At 48.6% G+C, this 24,026-nt stretch overlaps 8 protein-coding genes across 8 annotated transcripts; 4 read left to right on the top strand and 4 right to left on the bottom strand.

Annotated features, from left to right (window-relative positions):
• Positions 1-312: 312 nt before the first annotated feature.
• On the bottom strand, positions 313-977 carry LACBIDRAFT_317224 (uncharacterized protein). The gene is made up of 5 exons (XM_001878796.1): positions 918-977; positions 855-867; positions 779-800; positions 677-726; positions 313-622 (listed from the first exon to the last, which is right to left on the bottom strand). The coding sequence occupies exons 1-5, from the start codon at positions 963-965 to the stop codon at positions 465-467; spliced, it is 291 nt and encodes a 96-aa protein (XP_001878831.1). The 5' UTR covers positions 966-977; the 3' UTR covers positions 313-464.
• A 172-nt stretch (positions 978-1,149) lies between these two features.
• On the top strand, positions 1,150-4,691 carry LACBIDRAFT_247907 (uncharacterized protein; the record flags this gene model as incomplete). Its single annotated transcript, XM_001879016.1, has 7 exons — positions 1,150-1,333; positions 1,405-1,901; positions 1,961-3,112; positions 3,168-3,469; positions 3,536-3,674; positions 3,810-4,042; positions 4,136-4,691. The coding sequence occupies 7 exons, from the start codon at positions 1,150-1,152 to the stop codon at positions 4,689-4,691; spliced, it is 3,063 nt and encodes a 1,020-aa protein (XP_001879051.1).
• An 11,992-nt stretch (positions 4,692-16,683) lies between these two features.
• LACBIDRAFT_325365 (uncharacterized protein) lies at positions 16,684-17,171 on the top strand (the record flags this gene model as incomplete). The annotated part of the gene is made up of 2 exons (XM_001879015.1): positions 16,684-16,699; positions 16,825-17,171. The coding sequence occupies 2 exons, from the start codon at positions 16,684-16,686 to the stop codon at positions 17,169-17,171; spliced, it is 363 nt and encodes a 120-aa protein (XP_001879050.1).
• Positions 17,172-17,724: 553 nt separating this feature from the next.
• LACBIDRAFT_317220 (uncharacterized protein) lies at positions 17,725-17,994 on the top strand (the record flags this gene model as incomplete). The annotated part of the gene is made up of 2 exons (XM_001879014.1): positions 17,725-17,784; positions 17,842-17,994. 2 exons carry the CDS (start codon positions 17,725-17,727, stop codon positions 17,992-17,994), a joined length of 213 nt encoding a protein of 70 aa, XP_001879049.1.
• Positions 17,995-18,120: 126 nt separating this feature from the next.
• Positions 18,121-18,403, top strand: LACBIDRAFT_317219 (uncharacterized protein; the record flags this gene model as incomplete). Its single annotated transcript, XM_001879013.1, has 2 exons — positions 18,121-18,143; positions 18,205-18,403. The coding sequence occupies 2 exons, from the start codon at positions 18,121-18,123 to the stop codon at positions 18,401-18,403; spliced, it is 222 nt and encodes a 73-aa protein (XP_001879048.1).
• Positions 18,404-19,316: 913 nt separating this feature from the next.
• LACBIDRAFT_317218 (uncharacterized protein) lies at positions 19,317-19,989 on the bottom strand. The gene is made up of 4 exons (XM_001878795.1): positions 19,921-19,989; positions 19,829-19,863; positions 19,753-19,773; positions 19,317-19,684 (listed from the first exon to the last, which is right to left on the bottom strand). Exons 1-4 carry the CDS (start codon positions 19,966-19,968, stop codon positions 19,447-19,449), a joined length of 342 nt encoding a protein of 113 aa, XP_001878830.1. The 5' UTR covers positions 19,969-19,989; the 3' UTR covers positions 19,317-19,446.
• A 271-nt stretch (positions 19,990-20,260) lies between these two features.
• Positions 20,261-20,710, bottom strand: LACBIDRAFT_317217 (uncharacterized protein; the record flags this gene model as incomplete). Its single annotated transcript, XM_001878794.1, has 1 exon — positions 20,261-20,710. The coding sequence occupies one exon, from the start codon at positions 20,708-20,710 to the stop codon at positions 20,261-20,263; it is 450 nt and encodes a 149-aa protein (XP_001878829.1).
• A 503-nt stretch (positions 20,711-21,213) lies between these two features.
• Positions 21,214-23,377, bottom strand: LACBIDRAFT_317216 (uncharacterized protein; the record flags this gene model as incomplete). The annotated part of the gene is made up of 4 exons (XM_001878793.1): positions 21,214-22,373; positions 22,432-22,923; positions 22,978-23,123; positions 23,178-23,377. The coding sequence occupies 4 exons, from the start codon at positions 23,375-23,377 to the stop codon at positions 21,214-21,216; spliced, it is 1,998 nt and encodes a 665-aa protein (XP_001878828.1).
• Between the last annotated feature and the right edge of the window lie 649 nt (positions 23,378-24,026).

The raw sequence follows: 24,026 nt of genomic DNA, 5'->3' as shown, positions 1-24,026 counted from the left end.
CGTCGCCGTGTCACGTTATGGATTCTTCCGTCACAAACCTGCCGTCGACCGCCATGGCGAAGCTCACTCTACAACAACGTAGAATACGCACCATAATATGGTCTGTACCTATCATGGTAGCCACTTCTGGTCAGCCCTTTCTTCTCCTTCCATATTCACAACTCTCATCATGATCTCAAAGTGGTCTTGTACAAAAGACACGTTCTGGGCGAACCACAACGGAAATTACCAAAGGCGTTGGATGCGGAGAACAGTACTATCAGACTGGGTGATCCGGAGCCGAGGAGGAAGGACAAAGTGGACAGCTGACGCGAAGGATGGAAAAGTTCTATGATTTTGGAAAGACTAAACTCGTCATTTCTAGTAGCCCTCGAGTCTACGACGGCATGCCCAATGCCCATCCCCTGCGTGTATGACCTATACCTGCCGCGTGTATATATGCACCTTGTTTCCTACACCTTTCATCACTTGCTCGTCGTCGTCGAATCAAAAGTGGCTTTCACTTCTTCGGGTGAGATGATGCGCGTGCCGGGTATCCTGGCGGGGTTGAAAGAGCGGTCGCAGTCCGCGTATGCGGCACCCGAGCCGAAACCTGTAGATAGTGCGACTGGCCATGTCCGTCCTATGAAAAGGTGAGACCAGAAACGATGTAGCAGGAGGGGGAAAGAGGACGAACGGCGGAAGAAAATGACGGATGCTACGACGCCTACGCCAAAGCCTACTCCCCTGTGTGTGGTGTGAGTAATTAGCTGGGGTGTAGGTAAAGAGGGAGACGTACGCCTTGACGAGGAGGTCAGCCACTAGTTCGGGAATCGATTAGTTTGTTGTATTGGGACAGACATGGATAGACCCACAGCAGCGATCATACTATCGGTTTGTCAACCAAGGAACAAGAAAAACCACAACGAGGAACAGACCTTTTGACCTAGGATATCCTCACTAGACGCTGGCTTTGACGCAGACATTTTTTGGTTGTGTGGAGGAGGAGAGACCGGAAGTAACCGTTGAGCTGTGTTTTGAACGCCCGGCACAGCCAAACTGACTGAGGGAGGTTAATCCAATCTTGGCTAACTGCGCAATCATCGATACAATCCTTGTCTTCAACCCCTACCAATCTCTCTCAAAGAGTCCTCGAGGCTCGCTACAATCATGGCACAAACGCCCATGATATCAATTCCAAAGAAGACTACTGAGGAAGTCGACTGGACAACGCCCATCCGAAATACCATTGCACAGTCATACGGAGAGAGTCCAGACAACTATGCAGCTGAATGTGCCGCACTCCAACGGTGTCGTCAGGACGCCGTTCGTGGTGCAGGGAGCGACATGACCGGTACGATACACCCCCGACTTGTTCATCACTCAATCAATCAATTAAATTAAACGCCCAACTTCTTCAAACAGCTCGGGACCTACTCTACAAATACTTTGGTCAGCTCGAGCTCCTCGAGCTCCGGTTCTCCGAAATCCGCGTAAACTTCCCCTGGCACGACGCGTTCACTTCGAAACTCATAACCCAAACATCCATAGCTTATGAAAAAGCGTCTATCCTCTTCCAGATCGCCGTGACCCACTCTGCCATCGCCACCTCTCAGAGCAGGAGTGACCCTGAGGGTTTGAAGCGCGCGTTCAACTACTTCCGGACGTGTGCTGGGATGCTGAGTTATATCAACGAGAACTTCTTGCATGCGCCGAGTACGGATTTGAGTAGGGAGGTGGTCAAGTTTTTGATTGAACTCGTACTCGCCCAGGCGACCGAGGTGTTCCTTGAGAAGACGATGGACGACAAGAAGGGTAGCGCGTTGGTGTCCAAGATCGCAGCCCAGGCTGCGGGGATGTATACCTCGCTTAATGAGCAAGTCAAGGAGTTCATGGGGAAAGGCATATTCGATAGGAACTGGGTTACGCTCATCCAAGCAAGCTCTCTCCCCCTCTCATCCTCATAATTTACTAACTGTAGTATCAGATCAAATCAAAATTCTACTCCTCCCTAGCCCAATACCACCGTGGCCTAGTCGACAACGTAGCCTCCAAACACGGAGACGCCCTCGCCCGATTTACACTCTCCGAATCCCTCGCAAAAGAAGCCCACAAATCCTCCACCGCCTTCTCCACCTCCTTCGTATCCAACCTCTCCCCAAACCTTCCCCCGGACTCTGGGTCATCCATGCTCGAGAAAGCCAAAACCCACCTCGTCATGTGTACGGACCGAAAAAACGAAGGTCAGCGGGAGAACGATATGATTTACAACGCCGTCATACCCGTCCCTGAGGCGTTGGCGGCGATTGATAAGTTGGTGGTGGCTACGCCGATACATATACATGACGTGTACGGCGCTCCTGATGTGCAGAAGACGATTGGGCAGGACTTTTTTATCAGGCTTGTTCCGCTGAGCGTGCATGAGAGCGCCAGTGTGTATTCTGAGGAAAAGGCCAAGCTTGTCCGTGCGGAAGTGGAGAACGCAGAGAGTGCAGAGGTGTTGGCGAGGAGTGCGCTTGAGGGGCTTGGAGTGAAAGAGGGATTGGTGAGGTATAAAGCTATGGCTGAGGGGACGTTGGACGGTGGGGAAGAGGTTCCTTTGGATGTACGACGGTGGAAGGAAGACATTGCGAGGATTGAGGAACGCGATGGGGTGGATGTCATCATGAAGCAGCTGACGAGGCTCAAGGAGAACGTGAGCCGTGATTTACATGGAGTAGAGAGGGAGTTGGAGATTGAGAGTAGGGAATGTGAGGCGATGAGGGTGAAGTACCAACATCTATGGACGCAAGATCCTAGTGCTGGCCCGTCCAAATCTCTCAGGCAAGACTTGAAATCCCATCTTTCTGCACTGGAAGCGGCAGCAGCGAGCGACGCGCAGGTACAGGTGTTATGGGATTCTGTGAGGGGCGATATTAAGCTCTTGCTCAGTCCGAACGTGGAGCAGGTGTTCCATGAAAGGGCGGGGTCGACCACGGGACATTTGTTGGATCTGGATGTGGGTAGTGAGAATGACGATGCGAAGGAACGACAGAAGATAAAGGGGTATGTTGTGGAGATTGAAGAGAGGTTAGGGAGGCTGGCGATGATTTCAAAAGAGAGGAATGAGGTTTTGAAGGATCTGAAGGATAAAGTATTGCTCTTTGCCTGTCCTTCGTCCTTTTTCATTGCTCATGTCGTTTGTGTAGGTCCAATCAGACGACGTCTCCCATCTCCTCCTCCTAAACCGCAGGAACACAGGCGTAGAGCCTGCGTTATTTGCAGCCGAGCTGGAAAAGTTTAGACCGTACCAGCAAAGACTTGCGTCGACCGTACATCACCAAGATGTTGCTCTTTCAGAGGTGACCACCTTATGGAAAGGGCTCAAGGAGCTGGCTGGACGTGGGGCAGGCGCAAGGAAGTGGGAGGAGAGGGAGAAGAGGAAGGTGGAGACCGTTAAGCGGTTTGGGAAGGCGAGGGATGGGTATATGGAGGTTAGGGATGGGTTGGCGTGAGTACCTTTTTCCCTTTTTCCCTTCGAAGCTTCCAAAATACTGATGATGGAACGGGGTTGTAGGAAAGGACTTCAATTCTACACGGACCTGACAGAGTTGACGGTGAAATTGGGCAGTGCGACTCGGTCCTTCGTTTCTGAACGGACTAACGAACGTCAGGCGTTGGTGGGGAAACTGGAGGCAGAGAAGAGGTTGTCAGCAGTAGCGGCCGCTTCACCGCCTCCACCACTCGCTGCGAAACCCCCTCTACTCCCACCACCGCCGTTCAAAGCCTATACTTTAGATGGCGCGTTTGATGCTATGAATTTGGGGCGAGGGTCTCCACAACAAGCACAGCAACAGTGGCAAAATAATGGTGCTACACTGTCTTCCCCACCTCCTCCCCAAGTATCAAACAGGAACTCGTACGCAAGCCCACTGCATCAGCAGCCTCCTGCTCCGTATGGCGTCTCCTCACCACCTGGCCCTTCACCACACACACAATACCCACCTCATAAGCCTACCCTCCCACCGCCACCTTCTTCCCCGCCTAGATCGAGTTTCTTCCCCCCTCCTCCCACTGCACCTTCGTTTTCTAGCATGTCTCAGCCGGGCCAGGACCCGTATGCGAATTTGGGGGGGTTCCTTTCAACGGAGATTTATACTCCGACTCGTCGGCAGAGTGTACCACCACAAACACCGTGGCAGAGTGTACCACCGCATCCACCGTTTGGGCAGAGTGTGCCACCACAACCACCGGTTGGGCAGAGTGTACCACCCCATCCACCGTCGGGGCAGGGTGTACCACCACAACCACAGGGTGCACTACCGCCACCATTGGGACAGAATTTGTTACAAGGACGGCTACCGACCATTGCCGACTCCCTTGATCGCCGACACCCACCGCCGCCTCGTCCCACATTGCCTTCAGCTGTTTCGCCTGTCCAGTCACCTTTTCAGCCGCCGCACCAACCTCAACAACAGCAGCAGCAAGAAGGATACGGACAACGACCCCAGCTGCCAGGGGACGGGTTCTATTATCAGCCTCAGCCTGATATTTTCCAGCGTGGATCGGCTACGGGATATGGTGGTCAGGGTCAGTATGGTAATACGGGGACGTTGCAATATACGCCGGCGCAGGCGTTCGAGAATTCATATCATCCGGGGGTGGCTCCTCGCCAGCAGTATTGGGGTCAGAACCCGGGTCAGCCGCCGCCTGGGGAATATGGGCCTCGGTAGGTTGGGTGATATGATACATTGCAGAAGGATATAAGGGGGTGGTGTTAGAGATGTGGAGAGGGAGGGGTTGTTGTATAGTACGGTGTTCTTTTCCTTCTTGTAAGATAGGGCAGACATTGCGAACGACGACGGCAGCGAAGATTCAGGGAAAAGTTTGGTGCTCTATAATAGTAATGGGGTGTTACTTGGATGGGTGTTTCGGTTAGTAGGCGGAGGCTGAGAGAATGCAGTTGGAGTGCAGGCTGGTTGGAACTTGAGTTTTGAGCAAAGAAGGTAGAAATGAGGATGAGGCGCATGTTGGAATTACAAGCAGGTCACGTTCGTGAAGATTAATTTAGGTAGCTAATTGTCGGAGTTTTCTAATTAGGCATCACAACCTTGTTGTGGACGTTCCTATCAAAATGGCCGTTATAAACAGAACCAACCAAAGAGTTTTTAGTCACAATTTTGGTCCCATCCAGGGTGGCAACTGGTCGCAACGGAGCTTGTGACGCGATTGTTGCACGATTGTAGCCAATGTTGGGCTAAAAAACAGAAAAATGGGCAACTTTCAACAGTTAGCGCCGGTTAGAACGCCGATTCAATGCCGTCCCAATCTCAGCTGGTTGTGACGAAAGAATTAAATCTCCGACAATTACTTGAATTCAAGAAGACCTCGCGCGTTTGCGATGGTACCTATTCAACCCGAGTGCTCACGACGACCTAAGCATTTCAACAGCGCACTCTTTGCTAGACTCAAACCTAGTCTCCGATGGTAGTAATTTGCGATGTTTGTTCTGAGTAAGAGAAGGCAATGTTGAATCCGAAAAAATGAGCAAGTTCTGAATTTGGAATGTGTGACACCTTAAACAAGGGACGATTGGACAGTTAAGCTAAGTCCTTGACGGATTCCATGACAAAGTTTGAGGTTCGCTCTCGAAGCAAGGCACGAGTGTAGAGTTAGAACCAGGCTCCTGAAACCAGCTGCTTGCCTCGCTCACAAGAGCCCCTTCATATTTATGCAGGGGACGAGAATTGATGTATTATATAATAGGATCAGTGTACAAACAAACAGAAGGAAGGGCTCAAGCTCGCGAGGGAGTGGCTGGCAAAACTAGTGTTTGAAAGTCTGGTTAGGTTAGGTTATTGGGTGCCCAGGGGCTTTAACCGAGACCGAGACTGGTTAGCCTTTGTTCCCAAACCCACAATAACCTAACTGGACTGAAAATAACCAACCAAAACTGGTTAGTTGCAGTTACTAACCAGTTAGGACCAAAAAATAAAGAATTGTTTGAATATAGGCAAAACCATCCATATATGTCTCAGTCAATGTTATTGCAGTATATATTAGCTTCAAAAAGAACCCAAGAACGCTTAATTTGGTGAAGAATTGACATATTTATAAAAATATTCTTGAAAGTCTACTATTTTGGCTGATATTTTTGATATTTGACAATAACTCAGTCAAATTTTGAGCGTTTTTCACGTTCTTAGGTGTGTTTTGAAGGGGTATATCAGGTCCGGTTATAACCGGTTTTTTAACAGTTAGTTAACTGCAAAATAACCGGTTGTCTTATTTTCAAAATGGACTAACCCTAACTGCAGTTAGGTTAATTTTGCAGTTAGGTCCGGTCCAGTCTTGGTTATTTTCCAGTTAACTAACCTAACTTCCAAACACTAGGCAAAACTGTCATCGGTGATCCCCAAAATCCTTGATTAACCCTAACATTGGGTTCAGCGACAGGTGCACGGTGCAGAGGCGCACATCGTCATGCTTGAGTTAGTAGATAGAAAAATTCCATAACATATTTAATACTCAGGCACATTGTCTCCTTCTTCCACCAACAGAATGTTGTTGGAGTCAAGGAATTCCCTGTCAACATCCTCGATGGCTGCATCTGACATTGTAATCTCTCCATTGTTTGGCTTGTTGATCAATTTCCCAGCACTGGCTTTCTTGAGAGCATGCTGTTTGCACATCAGCCATCAGGTTGGCTGTGGGGTCAGCCGTCAGCAACTCTGCAATGAGTTGCCACAGATCGGGTGCACAATTCTGCATCTGTGTTGAAAGTGCCTTGATGGTAGACCTGGCAAGTTGATCTTTGGTTGTCTTGCTAGTGAGGAAGTGAAAGCCATTCTCTTTCTTTGTCAACTCATGGTTTGCACTATTCAGTGTGTTCGCCATTGTTAGATAGTATCTATTCCTTCTTGAATCTTAGGCCTTTTATAGTTTTCTAGTACTACAGTACAGCATCATAAGCAGTCAAGTAATTTGATACATCATCACCCTCTTGTTGATAGAATTCAGAGATCCACAGGTTGAAGTTACGAATCACAGCATTAACGCAGCAGTGTGCACCCTTGTGCAGTGTTTGCAGTCACAGTGTTACTTGATGTGTCAGCTCTGCACATGCACCTGTCGCTGAACCCAATGTTAGGGTTAATCAAGGATTTCGGGGATCACTGACGACAGTTTTGCCAGCCGCTCCCTCGTGAGCTTGAGCCCTTCTTTCTGTTTGTTTGTACACTGATCCTATTATATAATATATCAATTCTCATCCCCTGCATAAATATGAAGGGGCTCTTGTGAGCGAGGCAAGCAGCTGGTTTTAGGAGCCTGAGTTAGAACAAGATCTTTGAGTAAACAAAGTGGTGTGGCATGTGATCCATTCGTTCCCACACCACCATGTTCGCCAACCTCATATGTGGAGACTCAGTCTCCCTCATCTTTTCAAATACTATACTTATCTGAATTATGCTATGTGTTCCCCTCCTCTTGTGGTGGTGCACTTGACCCAAAATCTGACAATGGGTTCAGAATGAAGGCCATTACCAAGAACACAAGGAATGCACACAATACTGCCAATTGGCACCACATCGCGAACCCCACACTAGTTGGACACTGCACTTGGTCAATTTTCCATGAGATGAATAAAGGGCAGTAGAACCTAGGAGAAAGGTAGCTGACTTGCAGGTGAGTGACTATGCTGCCTGCTTAATTCCATGCTAATTTACATTCAAAATTGACATTGTGTCATTATGTGCATACCGCGGCTCCATCCTCTTGTTGTTGGAGCAATACGCCAGCATGCCATGTTGCATCCACCTTCAGCACTGCCATATAACCTTCGCCTTTTTACTGCCATTCCTGATGTCATGCCACAATAGCCACTGTGTGCCATTACCTGGCCCTACTGTCAAAACTTGAGGCCCTACTGCCAAAACCTGAGGCACCCCTTCCAGTACTGCCTTTTTGGCCTAGCTTGACCATGCCATTTACTGCTACTTGCCACTCCTGCCTATATCTGCCACGCCATATCCAGTCATCATTGCCACTTCAGCCTACCACAGCCTTGCCATCTTACTGCCAATATCTCGACCACTGTTGTCATCTCTGCCATAGTACTGGCTGGCCTCCCACGGCATGCTGTTTACTGCCATCCACACCCACTCCTATCTCTCTGCTAAACCCCATTAGGCTCTGTTTGGCAACAAGAATATGGTCGTATTCTCATTTTGATGGCAGACAGTATTATTTCCACCATGCCAAATCAGGTAGCCACAGCATGTGCAAAGCTACCTCACATTGATTTCACTCTGGTCATTTCCTCAGCAGGTGCGGGATTGGTTGATTAGTGGCATTATTGTACTTCAATTTACTTCACATTTGTCTGGAATATATCCAACATTGAATCTCCACTATTAAGATGGGTACAAAGGATTAAATAAGAAATATAGTAATATAAAGTAATATTAGAATAATTAAAATAGCTCATCAAAATTCAAATATGTGATTTTAATATGCCCAGTATTCAGAATATGCCCAGTATTCAGAATATGCCCAGTATTCAGAATATGCCCAGTATTCAGAATATGCCCAGTATTCAGAATATGCACAATACTTCAAGATACTCTTCAAAAAAAAACACCAGCTTAAATTTGGGTGTGATCAATATGCATATTTTATACTTAAGAATCTAAGATAGGAACTGCATGCTGGAACACCAATAATTATGTGCAGAAATAATAAATAAAAGATCTCCATATAAAGCGTGAGGTAGCTTTGCACATGCCACGGCTACCTGATTTGGCATGGTGGGAATAATACTGTCTGCCATCAAAATGAGAATACGACCGTATTCTCGTTGCTGAACAGAGCCTTACCCTTGTCAGCCCCAGAACTCCTGCCTTTTCGGGATCTTCGCTGCTGGATCTCAGTTGATGCAGGCTTTGACTCCAATTGTCATCTTAAGAAATATGCTCCTTTAGCCAATGTGATAAAACATGGGTGGCCAAGCTTGTGAGTGTGGCAGCAGAGGGAAGAGAGGAGCATGGAAGAGTATTACCCTATGCTGTTCGAGGATCTCATGCACCTTGTTTGAATGATGTTGTTGCTCAAAATGACCTCCTTTTCTCTGGATGCCTAAATTCTTGCATCCACCCATCCCAACTCCCTATCCACTTCACTCTCGCACCTCTCCCACATCATTCACATCATCTTCAGATTATATTCTGTGTTTGCCATTCAGAACTCCACTGCCAACACTATTGATGTCAGGTGAGAAGCTCACACTCCCATTGTGGTGGTTCATTGCCTGCCCAGCCATTGTCAAGCTGCCAGCCATTTTCAAGCACAATGCTGCTTAGGGATTCTATGGAAAGTTCTATGCCACTTTCCTCCCTCATCCTTGTCTGAGGATGCCTTTTGCAAGCTGATGATGGCAAAAGTGAATCCAACTCGAATCAATAAGAGGATTCATATCAAGTTACCCACCAATGCCTGCCCTAACACTCTTTCACCACTTCCTCCTCTCCTCTTCTCATGACACAAGCCCTCCTTACCTTTCCCAACATCCACTACCTCCATCCACTTCACCTCATCTGCAATCCCTGTCCTCTGCAGCCTCACCCTCCATTGCTTATGCATACAGTAGCTTTACTCTGTCAGACTGTCATATACACAGTGCCTGCTCAGCCTCCCCTGCTCTTTCAGCTTCCTTGCCAGCACAAAACCCCATGTCATTGGCCAGCAGGCCCATTTCTTCTTTTCAACAAACCTGCCCAGCATCCACAGTTGCCTCAACAACCTCGCAGGCTCTAAAGCTTTAGCCAGTCCCCATTACTAAAGTTCTGGTTAGTACAACCAAAACTGTGACTCATGTCCAATCAATAGGAGCTGAGAGTGTGAGTTTTCTGAGGTCTTTACTCTCCTTCATGAGTTCCTGCGGATTCCCAGCAGAAAGTCAGAATTCCATGGAATTTGTATGGAAAGCAAATGGCTGGAGCATCAGCCATTTTGGTTTCTGATTCCATGGAAATTCCCACTTTTTTCCAAGAAATTCCAATGGAAATGGTTGGATTCCAGGAAGCTCCAGGAATGATTCCTGATGGAATCCAAGGAATTCCATTGTTATGTATTATGACTTATTTATTTTCAATGGATAACAAACAATGTTTGTTTGGCAAATATGCTCACCAAACATGGCCACTCTCTTCTTCCACCACCACTACCACCATGCTCGTCACCACTGCCAACGCCATGCTATCACTGTCACCTATAGCCACCACTGCCAACATTGCTCATCAATCACCCATGGCCACCACGACCACCAACATCAACCAGGACACCTCTCAACAACAATGCAGTGATGCCACATCATGAAACAACAAGTGCCAAACCCACGAAACAGCCCCAACACCCACAAAAACACCCCAGCACCCATGAAAACCACACCCCGCCCACAGGACGATGCCCAGCGCCCACGTACACTGCCAGTGGACACATAACAACACCGGACATGAGACAACACACAACAGACACACAACAGCACTCATGTACACCGCCCATAAAACAATGCCACAGATGATGACAACAACGGGACGATGTGTCCACGCCAACGGCAGCCCAAAACAATGCCCAGCACCATGGACGACGATGACGACAGGACAATGTGCCCACACCAATGACGACCATGGCGACAATGACATGTCCACACCAGATGACAGGACAATGTGTCCACACCACAGACAACAACAATGACACAACAACAATGATGCAATGACGTGTCCACACCAACAACAACCATGCCCATGATGACGTGTCCACGCCAACATGTCTACAACTCCCCCTCCACCACTCCCTACCCTCTCCCCTCTCCCCCCTCCACCACTCCCTGCCCTCTCCCCTCTCCCCCCTCCACCACTCCCTGCCCTCTCCCCTCTCCCCCCTCCACCACTCCCTGCCCTCTCCCCTCTCCCCCCTCCACCACTCCCTGCCCTCTCCCCCTCTCCCCCCTCCACCACTCCCTGCCCTCTCTCCTCTCCCCCCTCCATCACTCCCCACCCCTCCCTCCCCCTCACTCTACCCCCTCCATCACTTACCCCTCCATTCATCACTCTTCACCACTCCCTCCCCCCTCCCTTTAATATTAAATCTTGTAAAATAAATTTATGTAATCCAATTCAATAGACTTTAATTTTCCCTGTTCAATTTCTAGTATACTTAATTGTACCAATATCTATGTCCTTAATATATATTGATGTTGGACTCTATTTTTATAGTAATTGAACTTAGAAGTGATGGGAATTTTATTTAAATGCCATTTGGAATCATACTGGAATTTGACTGGAATTCCAACATTCTGTGGGATTCCAGTGGAATCTGCCAGAACTCATGCAGGAGGGTAAAGTACTGCTAGCTGTGCGTGCTTCCACCCAAGAAATAGATGGGTCAGTGGCTTGTAACAAAAATTTCATACCACCTATGCCTAGTGTTTAAAGGTTCAGTCCATAGGACTGCAAAAAGCCAGTGGACCGAACTGAACTGGACCATGGTCTGGTCTTTTTTTCGGTTGCAGTTGCCCCAATTTGGGGTTGGTCCAGTTGCCAGTTGCTTCATTTCGAAAATATATTAAAACCGTTCAAAGACCGGTTTTGATCGGTTGCAACTGGTTAAACGGTCACGTGTGTTACATACCCTTGTAACCACGTTTATTACCTTTTATTGGGTTTTTGTTTCATCAAAAACAGTTAAGAATTGAGAAAGATATAACCAAATCCATATTTTACCCAAGTCTCTACAAGATGTAATTCGGTTTCAGTCATAGCTATGTCAAACCTTCATTAAATCTCTTCAAAATTGGTAGAATGACGAGTATTTACATGCTTTACTATTTTATATAACCCTTTATTTTTCAGAGTAATAATAGTTGAGATACAAATGGTTTATATTGGTATAATAAATTATACGCAAAAAAACCGGTCTGGATCGGTCTGAACCGGCTCCATAGACCAAAAAAGACCGGTCCTAGGTGGTTCGGTTCGGTTCCCTCAATATCTGGGTCAATCCTAGACTGGTTGCGGTCCACAGTTGCATGTTTTGGGGGCAAAAAACCAGACTGAACTGAACTTGCGAACACTACCTATGCCATCCGGCATATGAATCGTGTCCAGGTTGAATTGTCAAAGGATCCCTGAGCTCCAAGTTGGACTGAAGGCAATGATAGGGTGAGTCTTCAAGTGAAGTTGAAAGATATTGCAAGAGCAAACGAAGTAGGCAATCTCGTTGTACATGTTGGGCTAGAAAAAGCATTCAGATTCACACTGTACCATTAAGTATGTCCTTGACTCCCTCTAGTACACATGTCTACAAAATTAAACAAAAATGAATTTTCTTCCTCCTTGTACTGAGTAGATTTATGTAATCTAGAAGGGTATTCCTACACAATTGTGGTTGAGGTTTCAGAATCCAGCATCAGAATCAGAATCTGTAAATGAATTATGAATCTTCTTTGACCCCAATGGTGGGGCTAGTAGCATCACAATTCACATCTGCCCCCTTCTCTATCAGCAGCTTCACAATCACCTCATGACCTCTTACAGATGCTACCTGGAGTGCATTGCCATATACACCTCCCTGTGCATTCACATCTGCCCCCTTCTCTATCAGCAGCTTCACAATCACCTCATGACCTTTTGAAGATGCTGCCTGGAGTGCATTGCCATATACTCCTCCCTGTGCATTCACATCTGCCCCCTTCTCTATCAGCAGCTTCACAATCACCTCTCGACCTGCTAAAGATGCCACCTGGAGTGCATTGCCATATCGTCCTCCCTGTGCATTCACATCTGCCCCCTTCTCTATCAGCAGCTTCACAATCACCTCATGACCTCCTGAAGATGCTGCCTGGAGTGCATTGTCATAGAATCCTCCCCATGCATCCACATCTGCCCCATTCTCTATCAGTAGCTTCACAATCACCGCTGCCTGGAGTGCATTGCCATATAGTCCTCCCTGTGCATTCACACCTGCCCCCTTCTCTATCAGCAGCTTCACAATCACCTCATCACCTGCTGAAGATGCTGCCTGGAGTGCATTGCCATATAGTCCTCCCTGTGCATTCACATCTGCCCCCTTCTCTATCAGCAGCTTCACAATCACCTCATGACCTCCTGAAGATGCTGCCTGGAGTGCATTGTCATAAAATCCTCCCTGTGCATCCACATCTGCCCCATTCTCTATCAGCAGCTTCACAATCACCTCATCGCCTGCTGAAGATGCTGCCTGGAGTGCATTGCCATATAGTCCTCCCTGTGCATTCACATCTGCCCCCTTCTCTATCAGCAGCTTCACAATCACCTCATGACCTGCTGAAGATGCTGCCTGGAGTGCATTTCCATATCGTCCTCCCTGCAGATTCACATCTGCACCATTCTCCAGCAGATGTGCTGAAACTTGTTGCAATCCAGCCAATGAAGCATAATAAAGGGGTGAGGGGACTTCAGCTTTTGAAAAATCCTGACGCATGTCATAGTCATCAATATCATAAATCCGAATCCAATTTGCAAAGGCAGCACTCTCAGTGGTGAAAAGTTGCAAGATCAACTTCAAGGGGGCAGGATCTATCCCCTCAAAAGTTGCATGATCAATCCAATGCCAAGCTGCATACCGTGCAAGTGGCGAGGATGCAAGCATAGCCTCCGTCAGGGGTGTAAAATTGTCAAACTGTAGAAGGTAGGCAACAGAGATCTCCGAGATCTTCACATGAGCGGCTTTCTCGCTGATGCTGAAATATTTCTCAATATGGTTGGAGAGAAGGTACTCTTTGACAGAGAAATGAGAGAGCTTCAGGGTACCTGTCTTCACCGTCAACAAAAGCAAAAACACCGGAATAAGCCAACATTACGTACCACCTGATTCGGTAACGAGACTCGAACACCTCACTAGCACATGCCGCGGATCGATATACCGTTTCGACGAGTTAAAAACTGGACTATCTTCTAAGGCGTAGTCTACCGTGATCGTTTCTGCAATTTCTACGATTTCCATTGGACGCTTGGAAAAGGCCAACCACGACAGGAATGTCCTGGCATCGGCACGGTGCTTCTCATCGATTTTCGCCAAGATTCGGCCATAGATTTCGTCCAGACCCTTTGGCAGTTCTGCAAGTTGCTTGGTTATTTCATCCCTGCTTGAACACTTCGCCAACTCGGCAAGCTGTAATGCGACCCATCGAAACCTTGGGGCAGTATCAGCCACAATGGAATGGAATATAGAGAGAATCTTACGATCCCTCCGCGCGTGCTCTCAAACTACGTTCCATTTCATTTCGAGTAGTTTCATCGTACTTTTGGAATTGTAGTCCCATTTGATGCTTGAGGTATGTCGTAATGTCCTCGTTTGCATCCGCCTCACCAACATCAACCGAATGTTCATCAAGCACCCCAAAAACCGCCTCAATGTCTGGCTCCGGCCGACTGGTGACCACGATGTGAAAGCGTCTTCCCATGTTCCGATCTGTATGTGTGACGAGTTCATTGACCCAGTCCAGTGTCTTTTGGCGGTCGTTACACTCGTCGAGGGCATCAATGACAACATATGCATCCGATAATCCACTGAGAATATGTCGCAGAGTATCCTGAAGTTGATCGTCCAATGGCTGCTGATCTCCACATTTTTCGTGTAGTTCCTTCAATTTCACGGGTATTCCGCCGTGGCGTGTGTCAGATAACTGGGAAATGAGCGATCGGATGAGCTTGTTGTGAAGCTGTAGTTCTGTCTGGCCATCCCTTCCGTCGAAAAAGAAGTATGCGATTCCAAGTGATTGAGTTGGCTGAGGGAGTTTATCAATGATCGAAGAACTGGGAAGATAATTTTAATTTGGACCGTTTTCTTCAAGAGGAGACTCACCACAAAATGCTTTTACCACATCCAGCTATGGGGTTGTTGAACATGTGAATTCAAAAGGATGAATGAACGGAGGAGCTTACGCTTTCCCTTCACCCAGAGAAATCCGGGGTTTTCTTGCCACTTCAGGAATCGTTCGCCTTCGAGAAACCAGGAGCAGGTGTCATCTTGACGTTTTCCGTGGGCTTCATTGCGATTCCTGGAGCTGTCGGGTGGGGATAGCCACTTATGAATCTTATCGGCTGGGTGAATTGAACGAATTATTGTCATTGATCATCGAAAAGAAAAGGAGCTCGACTATACCTAACTGGCGGTCCTCAATCCTTTGTACTCGAATGTTCGTGTCAACAGCGATTCTAAGGGACAGCTTATCCTTCAGGACGATCCACTTATCCCGGCATTCCTCAATACGAGCTTTTAAATCGACCGAGATTCTGACAGTGCGCACTACGAACAAAGCATCATTAGACCCCGCTGGATGGTGAAGGTGAAGGACCGAATTACCCGCAAAATGCAATTTTGTATATTCTTGAATGAGCGCTGCCACCTCTAGCGATTGACGGTTGATCTCTTTGATGACGTTGGTCGTGTCCGGAATCTCTTTGAGGTTTGGAATGGCCTTTGTAATACCGAGTATTTCTCGCAAGGTGGTGGCTAGTTTTCGTATGGATTCATCTTGGATATCGGTCTCCCTTACCGCCTGCTCGATTGGTATATGTTCGTATCAGTTCATTAAACATTTCGTCGGAAGACTCACCTGGTAAAGACTAGATACAATGGACCATGATGCCTTGAGTATCGGGTGCGCCTGATGACCAAAGTCAGCTGACTTACTATGTGGCGAAAACACTTGTTTCGTACCTCGGAGAGCTTGTCCATGATAGTCTTGGTTAACTGAAGCACTACTCCGAGTGCCGAAACAGTGCCTGCTACAGCGTCATTGCTTGACAGCCGACTAACATCGGCGTCCACTTTGTCCAAGAACTCTTTCACATTGTCGCCCGATCCGGAATTAGGAGACAGAACAATGTGCATTTTTGCAGGAAAAGAGTTGCCCTTCTTATCGGTCAGATCGAAAGGGGCGACTAGTTAAGTCATCTTCAGTTTGAATAAATGGATATGGCTGATACTGTACTCACCGTTTTCGAGGAAGGCTACAACATCCGTCTCATACTGTCCAACCAGACGCTCGAACCATCTGAGATTGATCTTGAATCCACGGTAGAGCTCTACCTTCATGACTGACGACAGCGGCAAGAACCAGCTGATTCCAAGACGTGAACATCGACCAAGACAACAGTCACAATGCGAAGACCTACGTTTGATTGTTTGTATTCCATTTCCATTTGAGCACTGACGAGCTCGGCTTGGACTTTGTCGATTTCGAAACCTTCTGGCCATCCACACAAAGCCGTACAAAATAATATGATCGTCTTCTCCGTTCCACAATTCCCTCCACTTGAACTTCGATATCTAAACAACTATCAGTGGAAAGGAACGGCTTTATAGCTAGCTGCTATCGGGTTCTTACCTGTTGGGATCGCGCCAAGTAGCAAAGATTTATCGGTCGCCATGTTGACAAGAAAGATAAATTCGAGGGTATTGAAAGAGATGTGAAGTGCGAAGTCGATCCTGACATTCACTGCCTCGTGGTATGTAAGGGCTGTGTCAAGGTGAGTGTGTCGGCCCGATACGTAGCGATACATACTTTCGGATTTCATTCCAGTCACGAATCAAATCATCGGTGAGCTACTACTCCAAACACATATTTATTGCTATTCTTCCCAGCATGGTTTCTCTGGTCTGTTGAGGTTTCGGCCCAAGCAGATGTGCACAAGTTTGAGTGAGCTTCACAGTGGCAGCTTCGAAATAAGTATACGAATACTTTGGTCAGCTTGTCCTCCTCGAACTCCGCTTCTCCGAAATGCGCGTAATACTTCCCCTGGCACGACACATTCACTTCAAAAGTCATAACCCAAACATCTATCGCCTACGAAAAAGCGTCCATTCTCTTCCAGATCGCCGTCACCCACTCTGCCATCGGGGCCACCTCTCAGAGCAGGAGTGTCCCCGAGGGGCTGAAGCGCGCGTTTTACTACTTCAAGACATCTGCCGGGATGCTGAGTTATATCAATGAGAAGTTATTGCATGCGCCGAGTACGGATTTGAGTAGGGAGGTGGTCAAGTTTTTGATTGAACTCGTACTCGCCTGGCAGCCGACAAAGGTGTTCCTGGAGAAGACGATGGACGAAAACAAGGGGAGCGCGAAGTTGGTGCCCAAGATCGCAGCCTGGGATGTATACGTCGCTTATTGAGCGAATTATGGAGTTCATGGGATAGGAACTGGGTTACTCTCATCCAAGCAAGCTCTCTCCCCTCTCATCCTCATAACTTACTAACTGGATACACAGATCAAATCAAAATACTACTCCTCCGTAGTCCAATACCACCACAACTTAGCGTCCAAGCACGGAGACGCCCTCGCCCGATTCACACTCTCCTCCACATTCTTCGTATCCAACCTCCCCCAAACCTTCCCCGACTCTGGGTATCCATGATCGAAAAAGCCAAAGCCCACCTCCTCATGTGTACGGACCGGAAAGCGAAGCTAACGATATGATTTACAACGCTGTCGTACAGATGCGTTGGCAGCGATAGGCTTGTTCCATGTCGAGAGTGGGGAATGTGGGCGATGAGGGTGAAGTACCAACATCTGGACGCAAGATCCTAGCGCTGGCCCGTCCAAATCCCTCCGGCAAGACGCACTGGAAGCAGCAGCAGCGAGCAACGCGCAGATACAGGTGTATTGGGATTCTTTGAGGAGTGGTAATCAGCTCCTGCTCAATCCGAACGTGGAGCGGGTGTTCCATGAAAGGGCTGGCGATGATTTCAAAGGAGAGTGAGGATCTGAAGGATCTGAAGGATAAGGTGCTGCTCTTTGCCTCTCTCCTTCATCCTTTTCCATTGCTCATGTTGTTTGTGTAGGTCCAATCAAACGACGTCGCCCATCTCCTCCTCTTAAACCGTAAAAACACAGGTGTAGAGCCTGCCTTATTCGCAGCTGAGCTGGAAAAGTTTAGACCGTACCAGCAAAGCCTCGCATCGACCGTCTATCACCAAGAGGTTGCCCTTTCATAGGTGACCACCCTACGGAAAGGGCTCAAAGAACTAGCTGGACGTGGGGCGGGCGCAAAAAAGTGGGAGGAGAGGGAAAAGAGGAAGGTGGAGACTGTTAAGCGGTTTGGGAAGGCGAGGGATGTGTATATGGAGATTAGGGTTGGGTTGGCGTACGTTTTTTTTCTTCCTTTTCAAAGCCTACAGAATACTGATGATGTAACGGGATTGTAGGAAGGGGCTTCAATTCTACGCGGACCTGACAGAGTTGACGGTGACATTGGGCAGTGCGACTCGGTCCTTCGTTTCTGAACGGACTAGGAGGGAAATTGGAGGCAGAGAAGAGGTTGTCAGCAGTAGCGGCCACTTCACCGCCTCCACCACTCGCTGCGAAACCCCCTCTACTCCCGCCACCGCCATTCGAACCCTATAATTTGGATGGCGCATTTGATGCCTTGAAATTGGGGCGAGGGTCTCCACAACAAACACAACAGCAGTGGCAGAAGAATGGTGGTACACCGTCTTCCCCACCTCCTCCCCCAGCACCAAACAGGAACTCCTACGCAAGCCCACTGCAGCCGCCTCTCGCTCCGTACGGCGTCTCCTCACCAGCACCTGGCTCTTCACCATATCTAACTCGCAAGCCTGCCCTCCCACCGCCACCTTCTTCCCCGCCCAGATCGAGTTGGTTCTTCCCTCCTCCCATTCCGCCTCCATTTTCTGGTCAGTTTTAGCCGAGGCAGGATCCGTATGCCAATTTAGGAGGGTTCCTTGGAACGGAGAGTTATACTCCGATTCGTCGGCTAGCAGGGCAGAGTGTACCACCGCGACCACCGTGGCAGAGTGTACCACCACAACCACAGGGTGCACTACCGCCATCATAGGGGCAGAGTGTGTTACAACCACGACTACCGACTGATCGCCGACAACTACCGCCACCTCGTCCCACATTCCCTGTAGGTGTTTCGCCTGTCCGGTCACCTCCTCAGTAATCTCAACAAGCCGAACAGCAGCAGCAGCAAGAAGGATACGGACAACGACCCCAGATACCAGGGGACGGGTTCCATTATCTCAGCCTGATATTTTCCACCGTGGATTGGCTACGAGATATGGCCGGCGCAGGCGTTCGAGAATTCGTATTATCCGGGGGTGACTCCTCGCCAGCAGTATTGGGGCCAGAACCCGGGTCAACCGCCTGGGGAGTATGGGCCTCGTAGTAGGTTGGGTGACATGTCACATTGTGGAAGGATGCAAGGAAAAGGGAGATGGGGAGGGGGTTGTTGTTGAGTGCGGTGTTCTTTTTTTCTTGTAAGGTAGAGCGGACATTGCGATTTGCAAACGATGTAGAGTCGGAAGGGAAGGAAGTTCAGTACTCTAATGATAATAAAAGTGTTCGGGTATACATCTAGAGACTAGGCCTATACAACACCCTACTTGCATCGCACCACAACTTCCTCGTTCCAACTCATCCCAACCTCAATTCTTCTTGTCCTCCGGCTTACTCGCACCTCTAAACCCATAGAGCAGACCTCTTCCCCAATCCTCCACGCGACTATCCAGGACACGGAACCCTGCAAAAAGACGCGCGACTTCATTGTTCCACTGTGAAGTGAAGTATGAGGAGAATGGGTGTGGTGAGATGCGGGTGGCTGCTGAGGGGGGTGCTTGTACTAGGGCGGGTGTTTCGGTTAGGCGGAGGCTGAGGGTGTGCAGGCTGTTAAACAAGCAGGGTTGGTTGGTTATAACTTGAGAGGAGAAGGTGGGAGTGAGGACGAGGCGTACTCTCTTCGCAGTTCTTCAGTTCTATTGAGAAAAAGGTCGAGGTGGGCTCAGGCGATTGAAGTGATTTAGGACGAACCGTTGTTGCATGAGGTTTGAAAAACCATAGTACACCTAGCTTGCTCATCTTTTCAGTTTCTCGTAAGTAGCAAACACTTGCGAGATACTCACCCCTCCAGCAATGAGAGCGCCAGAAACTGGGCCTACAAGGGCAGACATAGCGCCCGACGATGATGGTAAAGCTGAAGAACGAAAGTTTGTCCGGAGAATTCCGTGAGCTCTCCACGACGCCCTTTTTTTCTCAGCCTCCACCCAAGTCTACGAAATTCACAATCAAACAGAATAAATTCTATTCCTCCTTGTACTTAGTAGATGCTACAGTTAAAAGCGTAACGGGCAGTTACATAGCCTAAGTTTAATTATTCGTTCTACAAGAGATCCAACACTTTTGGATTTTGAGAATTCTGTATGTATCTCATCCCACCATCTCCATGCCTCCAAAAAGTTCTAATCAACCCTCGAACCTTTGCCGCTCAAAGTACGTAAAGTCCCACTCGCCGCTGCTCAGCGCATCCCCAGAACCTGCCCACAAATAAACGTACGCCTCCACCCGTGTGCCATCTTCCTCGCCGATAGCTTCAGCCGTTGTCCTCGTATACGTCTCACCTTCGAAATTGTCAAGTTTGTTCCACTCCGCTTGGTTATTGGGAAATACGAGATAACCGTCCACGATTGAACTTTCTGTGGCGCGCACGAGGGCGGGATAGTCGGATCCAAGGACAGGGTGGCGTGCAAAGCCGGATATGTGTGCCCTTTTCCGCTTGGAGAGGACGGAGGAGGCATTAGCGGACGACCCTGTCAGGACCCATGCAAGGAGAGGTGCGGCCATGAGCGTGCCGTAGACGAAGATTTGTAGTTGCTGTGGTGATTCTACCGGTCCATCTCTTATAATTGCAGCCATAGACAGCTAGTTAGGAGTGATCTATGTACTGATCAGCGAGAGAGATAATAAGAGGAAGAAGAAAGTTACCAGGGTGCTTTGAGGTTCGTCTGAATAAATGACAGGACATTCAACGCGAAAAATCTGAAATGTGAAAAGATGTTTCAGACAGGATGAAGATGCTTGGGAAGAATGAACTAACCTTGCACTCAAAGATAAATCCCGAGCGTGGATATGATGTTATAAACCAAAGTTCTCTGAAGTGAATGAGGGTCAATGAGCCTCATTTCGTTTCGACCAAGGATGTACTTAGTAGTAGTTCAAGTCATAGTTTCAAATTGGTCACGGTACCGAAAATTGAAAATTTTGGAAGACAAACACTTTCGCGCTTTTGAAGATTATGCATCGAATATGTGTTACGGTGCTAGCAACAGTCCAAGTAGTCACTATACAAAAATCTACAAACGAGGGAGGTTAAAGTTGGCAATATAGATATTAAAGTTTAAAAGCAGGAAACTATCAGCTTAGAAGTCATCCCCTCCGAAATAATCACCTCCAAAATCGTCGCCTCCGTCATCAACAGGCTGGGGTTCCTCAACGGGAGCTGGCTCCTCAACGGGTGGATCGTCAACAGGAGCAGAGTCAACGGGAGCAGGATCTACGGGGGCAGGGTCGACAGCAGGCGTAGGATCGACAGGAGCTGGGTCAACGGGAGCTGGGTCAACGGGAGCTGGGTCAACGGGAGCTGGGGCGGTATCAACGGGGGCGGGATCAGTTAGAGGAGCCGGGTCAACTGGGGCAAGATCGGGGGTAGGATCAACGGGTGCAGGATCAGTTGGAGCAGGATCAGGGGTGTCTGTCGGAGGATCAGTCGGTGTAGGGGAATCTACAGCTGGATCAGTCGGGGTGGCGGGATAAGTGGGAGTGGAGGGATCAGGATCGGTTGCTCCGGGGCCGTCAGTGGGCGTTGTGTCAGTAGGATCAGTGACAGGAGCAGAATCCGTGGGGGTTGGGTCGTCTGTTGGGGCTGGAGAGTCAGTGGGGTCGGTAGTGGTGGTAGGAGCATCAGTCTGGTCAGGAGCGTCGGCAGAATCAGTGGTGGTTGGGTCATCTGTCTGGGTTGCAGTGTCAGCAGAATCGGTAGTGGTTGGGTCGTCTGTCTGGGTTGCAATATCAGCAGAATCTGTCGTGGTAGGCTCGTCTGTCTGAGTTGCAGTGTCAGCAGAGTCTGTAGTTGTGGACTCGTCTGTCTGGGTGGCTGTATTCGCAGAGTCCGTAGTAGTTGCACCGTCGGTTTGGGTAGTTAGATCAGCAGAGTCTGTAGTGGTGGGTTCGTCTGTCTGAGTGGCAGTATCAGCGGAATCTGTGGTCGTCGCGTCTGTTTGCGTGGCCGTATCAGCAGAGTCCGTGGTAGTAGATCCGTCAGTTTGAGTTGCGGTATCAGCGGAATCTGTGGTCGTAGCACCATCGGTTTGGGTAGCGGTATCAGCTGTGGTGGTTGCAGGATCGGTCTGGGTAACAGTATCAGCAGAATCTGTGGTGGTGGCAGGGTCTGTTTCCGTAGTTGTATCAGCAGAGTCCGTGGTAGTGGCAGGATCTGTTCTGGTTGCAACATCTGTAGAATCTGTCGTCGAGGGAGCTGTCGTCTCTGAAGGATCGGTGGTCGTTGGTGTTGGTCTGGGGCCTATGATAAGAAATCGTCGTAAGGAATGGAAAACACCGCATCAGGGGAAAACACAAACGTGGCTTGCTTCCACCTTGGCTTCCACCTTTACTTCCGCCCTTACTTCCGCCCTTACCTCCACTACTGCCTTGTATTTTAGCAACAAGCGCTTTACCAGCAGCCTCGGCTACCTTCTCGGCAGCTTGCCAAAGAGCTTTTTCAGCAGCAGCCTTCGCTTCAGCCACGGATTTAGCCTCAGCCGCCTTCTCCGCTGCGGCCTGAGCTGCTGCAGCCTGGGCCGCCGCCGCGTTCGCTGCAGCCGCTTTAGACGCAGCTTCCTTCTGTGCTGCAGTCTGAGCTGCGCCTGCCTGAGCCTGTGCCGCTTTCTGTGCCGCAGCTTGTGCTGCCGCAGACTGTTGCGCCGCCGCTGCCTGTGCTGCTTTTGCGGCAACTGCTTTCTGAGCTGCCTGCTGATCTGCTGCTGCTTGAGATGCGGCTGCCTTTTGGGCTGAAGCTCGGGCTGCTGCTTCTTTCTGCTTGGCTGCTGTCGCCGCTGCTACAGCGCTACTCTCTATAGGAGACATTGTTAAAAAAATAGTCAATGAGCATGAACGCAGATACGTACTGGCTTCTGCTGCTGCGTTGGTCTCGGCAACAGTGACTGCAGCTTTCACTTTCGTGCAAGCAGTAGTAATCTGCTTGCCAGCGGTGCTGGCTGTTGCGAGATGTGCCTTGACGTTGTTGATTGCCTCCAAAACTGAAGGATCAGAACTAGAAAGGAAAAATTGAGCTTTTTGGTTAAATTTCCTTGACATCTGAACATACATTGACAAATTGTTGAGAACCGCTAAAGCAGACGAAATGCCAGAGTTGACTGATGCAGCTGGAGTTATGCATTGTACGCTCTGGAGAACACTGACGACGTCTCGCTGTTGGAATGTACGAAGCGTGGGCGAAAAGAATGGCGCTGGCAGGAGGAAATCAATATGTCGTTTGGTGAAGAAATAGGCAGTTTTCACCTGCATCAATTCCTTGCAGGAAGGAGGCCGTCAAAGCCAACGAGAAGGCTGTCCTCACGAACAAGACCATTGTGAGTTGTGTCGATTGTAAAGAGTGTGTGTTCGGTGTATTTGAACAGGAGGAAGGTTAGCCGTAACGGCCGTAGAAGGAGTGAAAGGAAGACACTAGGTCGAGAAGTTGGGCTCCTTCCAACACATCTTTCATCGTTTAAATACTGAGGAATTCTTTGTGGACGGCCAGACCCCGTCAAACGTTGTGGTTTTTTCGAGTGCTATCGATGCCATCCTTAGGAGAAACTGATCAGATCAGTAGGCTTTACAGCCTGTGAACGGATAATGATCCTTTTGCTAGATGATAGGTGTATACTGATAGCAACAATCGAGGATGCGGTCAGTCAATGTCACTGAACCGTTTGGGATGCCAGATACATGATAAAATTCGCCTATATGATAGAAGGAATAAATTCAGCAACGATCTCGGAAGTATGATTGGATTTTGCACTTGCCTAGGGACAGACCAATAGCATTCTATAACTCAAAACTCAGCATCGTCATGCGCGAAAGGAATTCGCATGAAGAATCCTGGATGGAGTCAATAATGTCGTGGTAGATTGATCTGTCGCATAGCCGCCTTGTGATGCAGATGCACAATAAT

This window comes from Laccaria bicolor, genomic scaffold (assembly GCF_000143565.1).
Source record: "Laccaria bicolor S238N-H82 LACBIscaffold_7 genomic scaffold, whole genome shotgun sequence".
Lineage (NCBI taxonomy): Eukaryota > Fungi > Basidiomycota > Agaricomycetes > Agaricales > Hydnangiaceae > Laccaria > Laccaria bicolor.
The sequence above is the reverse complement of the archived record's forward strand: the minus strand, read 5'-3'. Positions and strand labels throughout refer to the sequence as shown.

Coding starts and splice junctions, on each gene's coding strand:
- LACBIDRAFT_317224 (XM_001878796.1), bottom strand. CDS start 965: ATGTCTGCGTCAAAGCCAGCGTCTAGTGAGGATATCCTAGGTCAAAAG. Junction 727..778: donor GCTGACCTCCTCGTCAAGGC/GTACGTCTCCCT, acceptor CACCACACACAG/GGGAGTAGGCTTTGGCGTAG. Junction 623..676: donor ATCCGTCATTTTCTTCCGCC/GTTCGTCCTCTT, acceptor ACCTTTTCATAG/GACGGACATGGCCAGTCGCA.
- LACBIDRAFT_317218 (XM_001878795.1), bottom strand. CDS start 19,968: ATGTCTGCCCTTGTAGGCCCAGTTTCTGGCGCTCTCATTGCTGGAGGG. Junction 19,864..19,920: donor GCGCTCTCATTGCTGGAGGG/GTGAGTATCTCG, acceptor TGAGCAAGCTAG/GTGTACTATGGTTTTTCAAA. Junction 19,774..19,828: donor TCAAACCTCATGCAACAACG/GTTCGTCCTAAA, acceptor TTTTCTCAATAG/AACTGAAGAACTGCGAAGAG.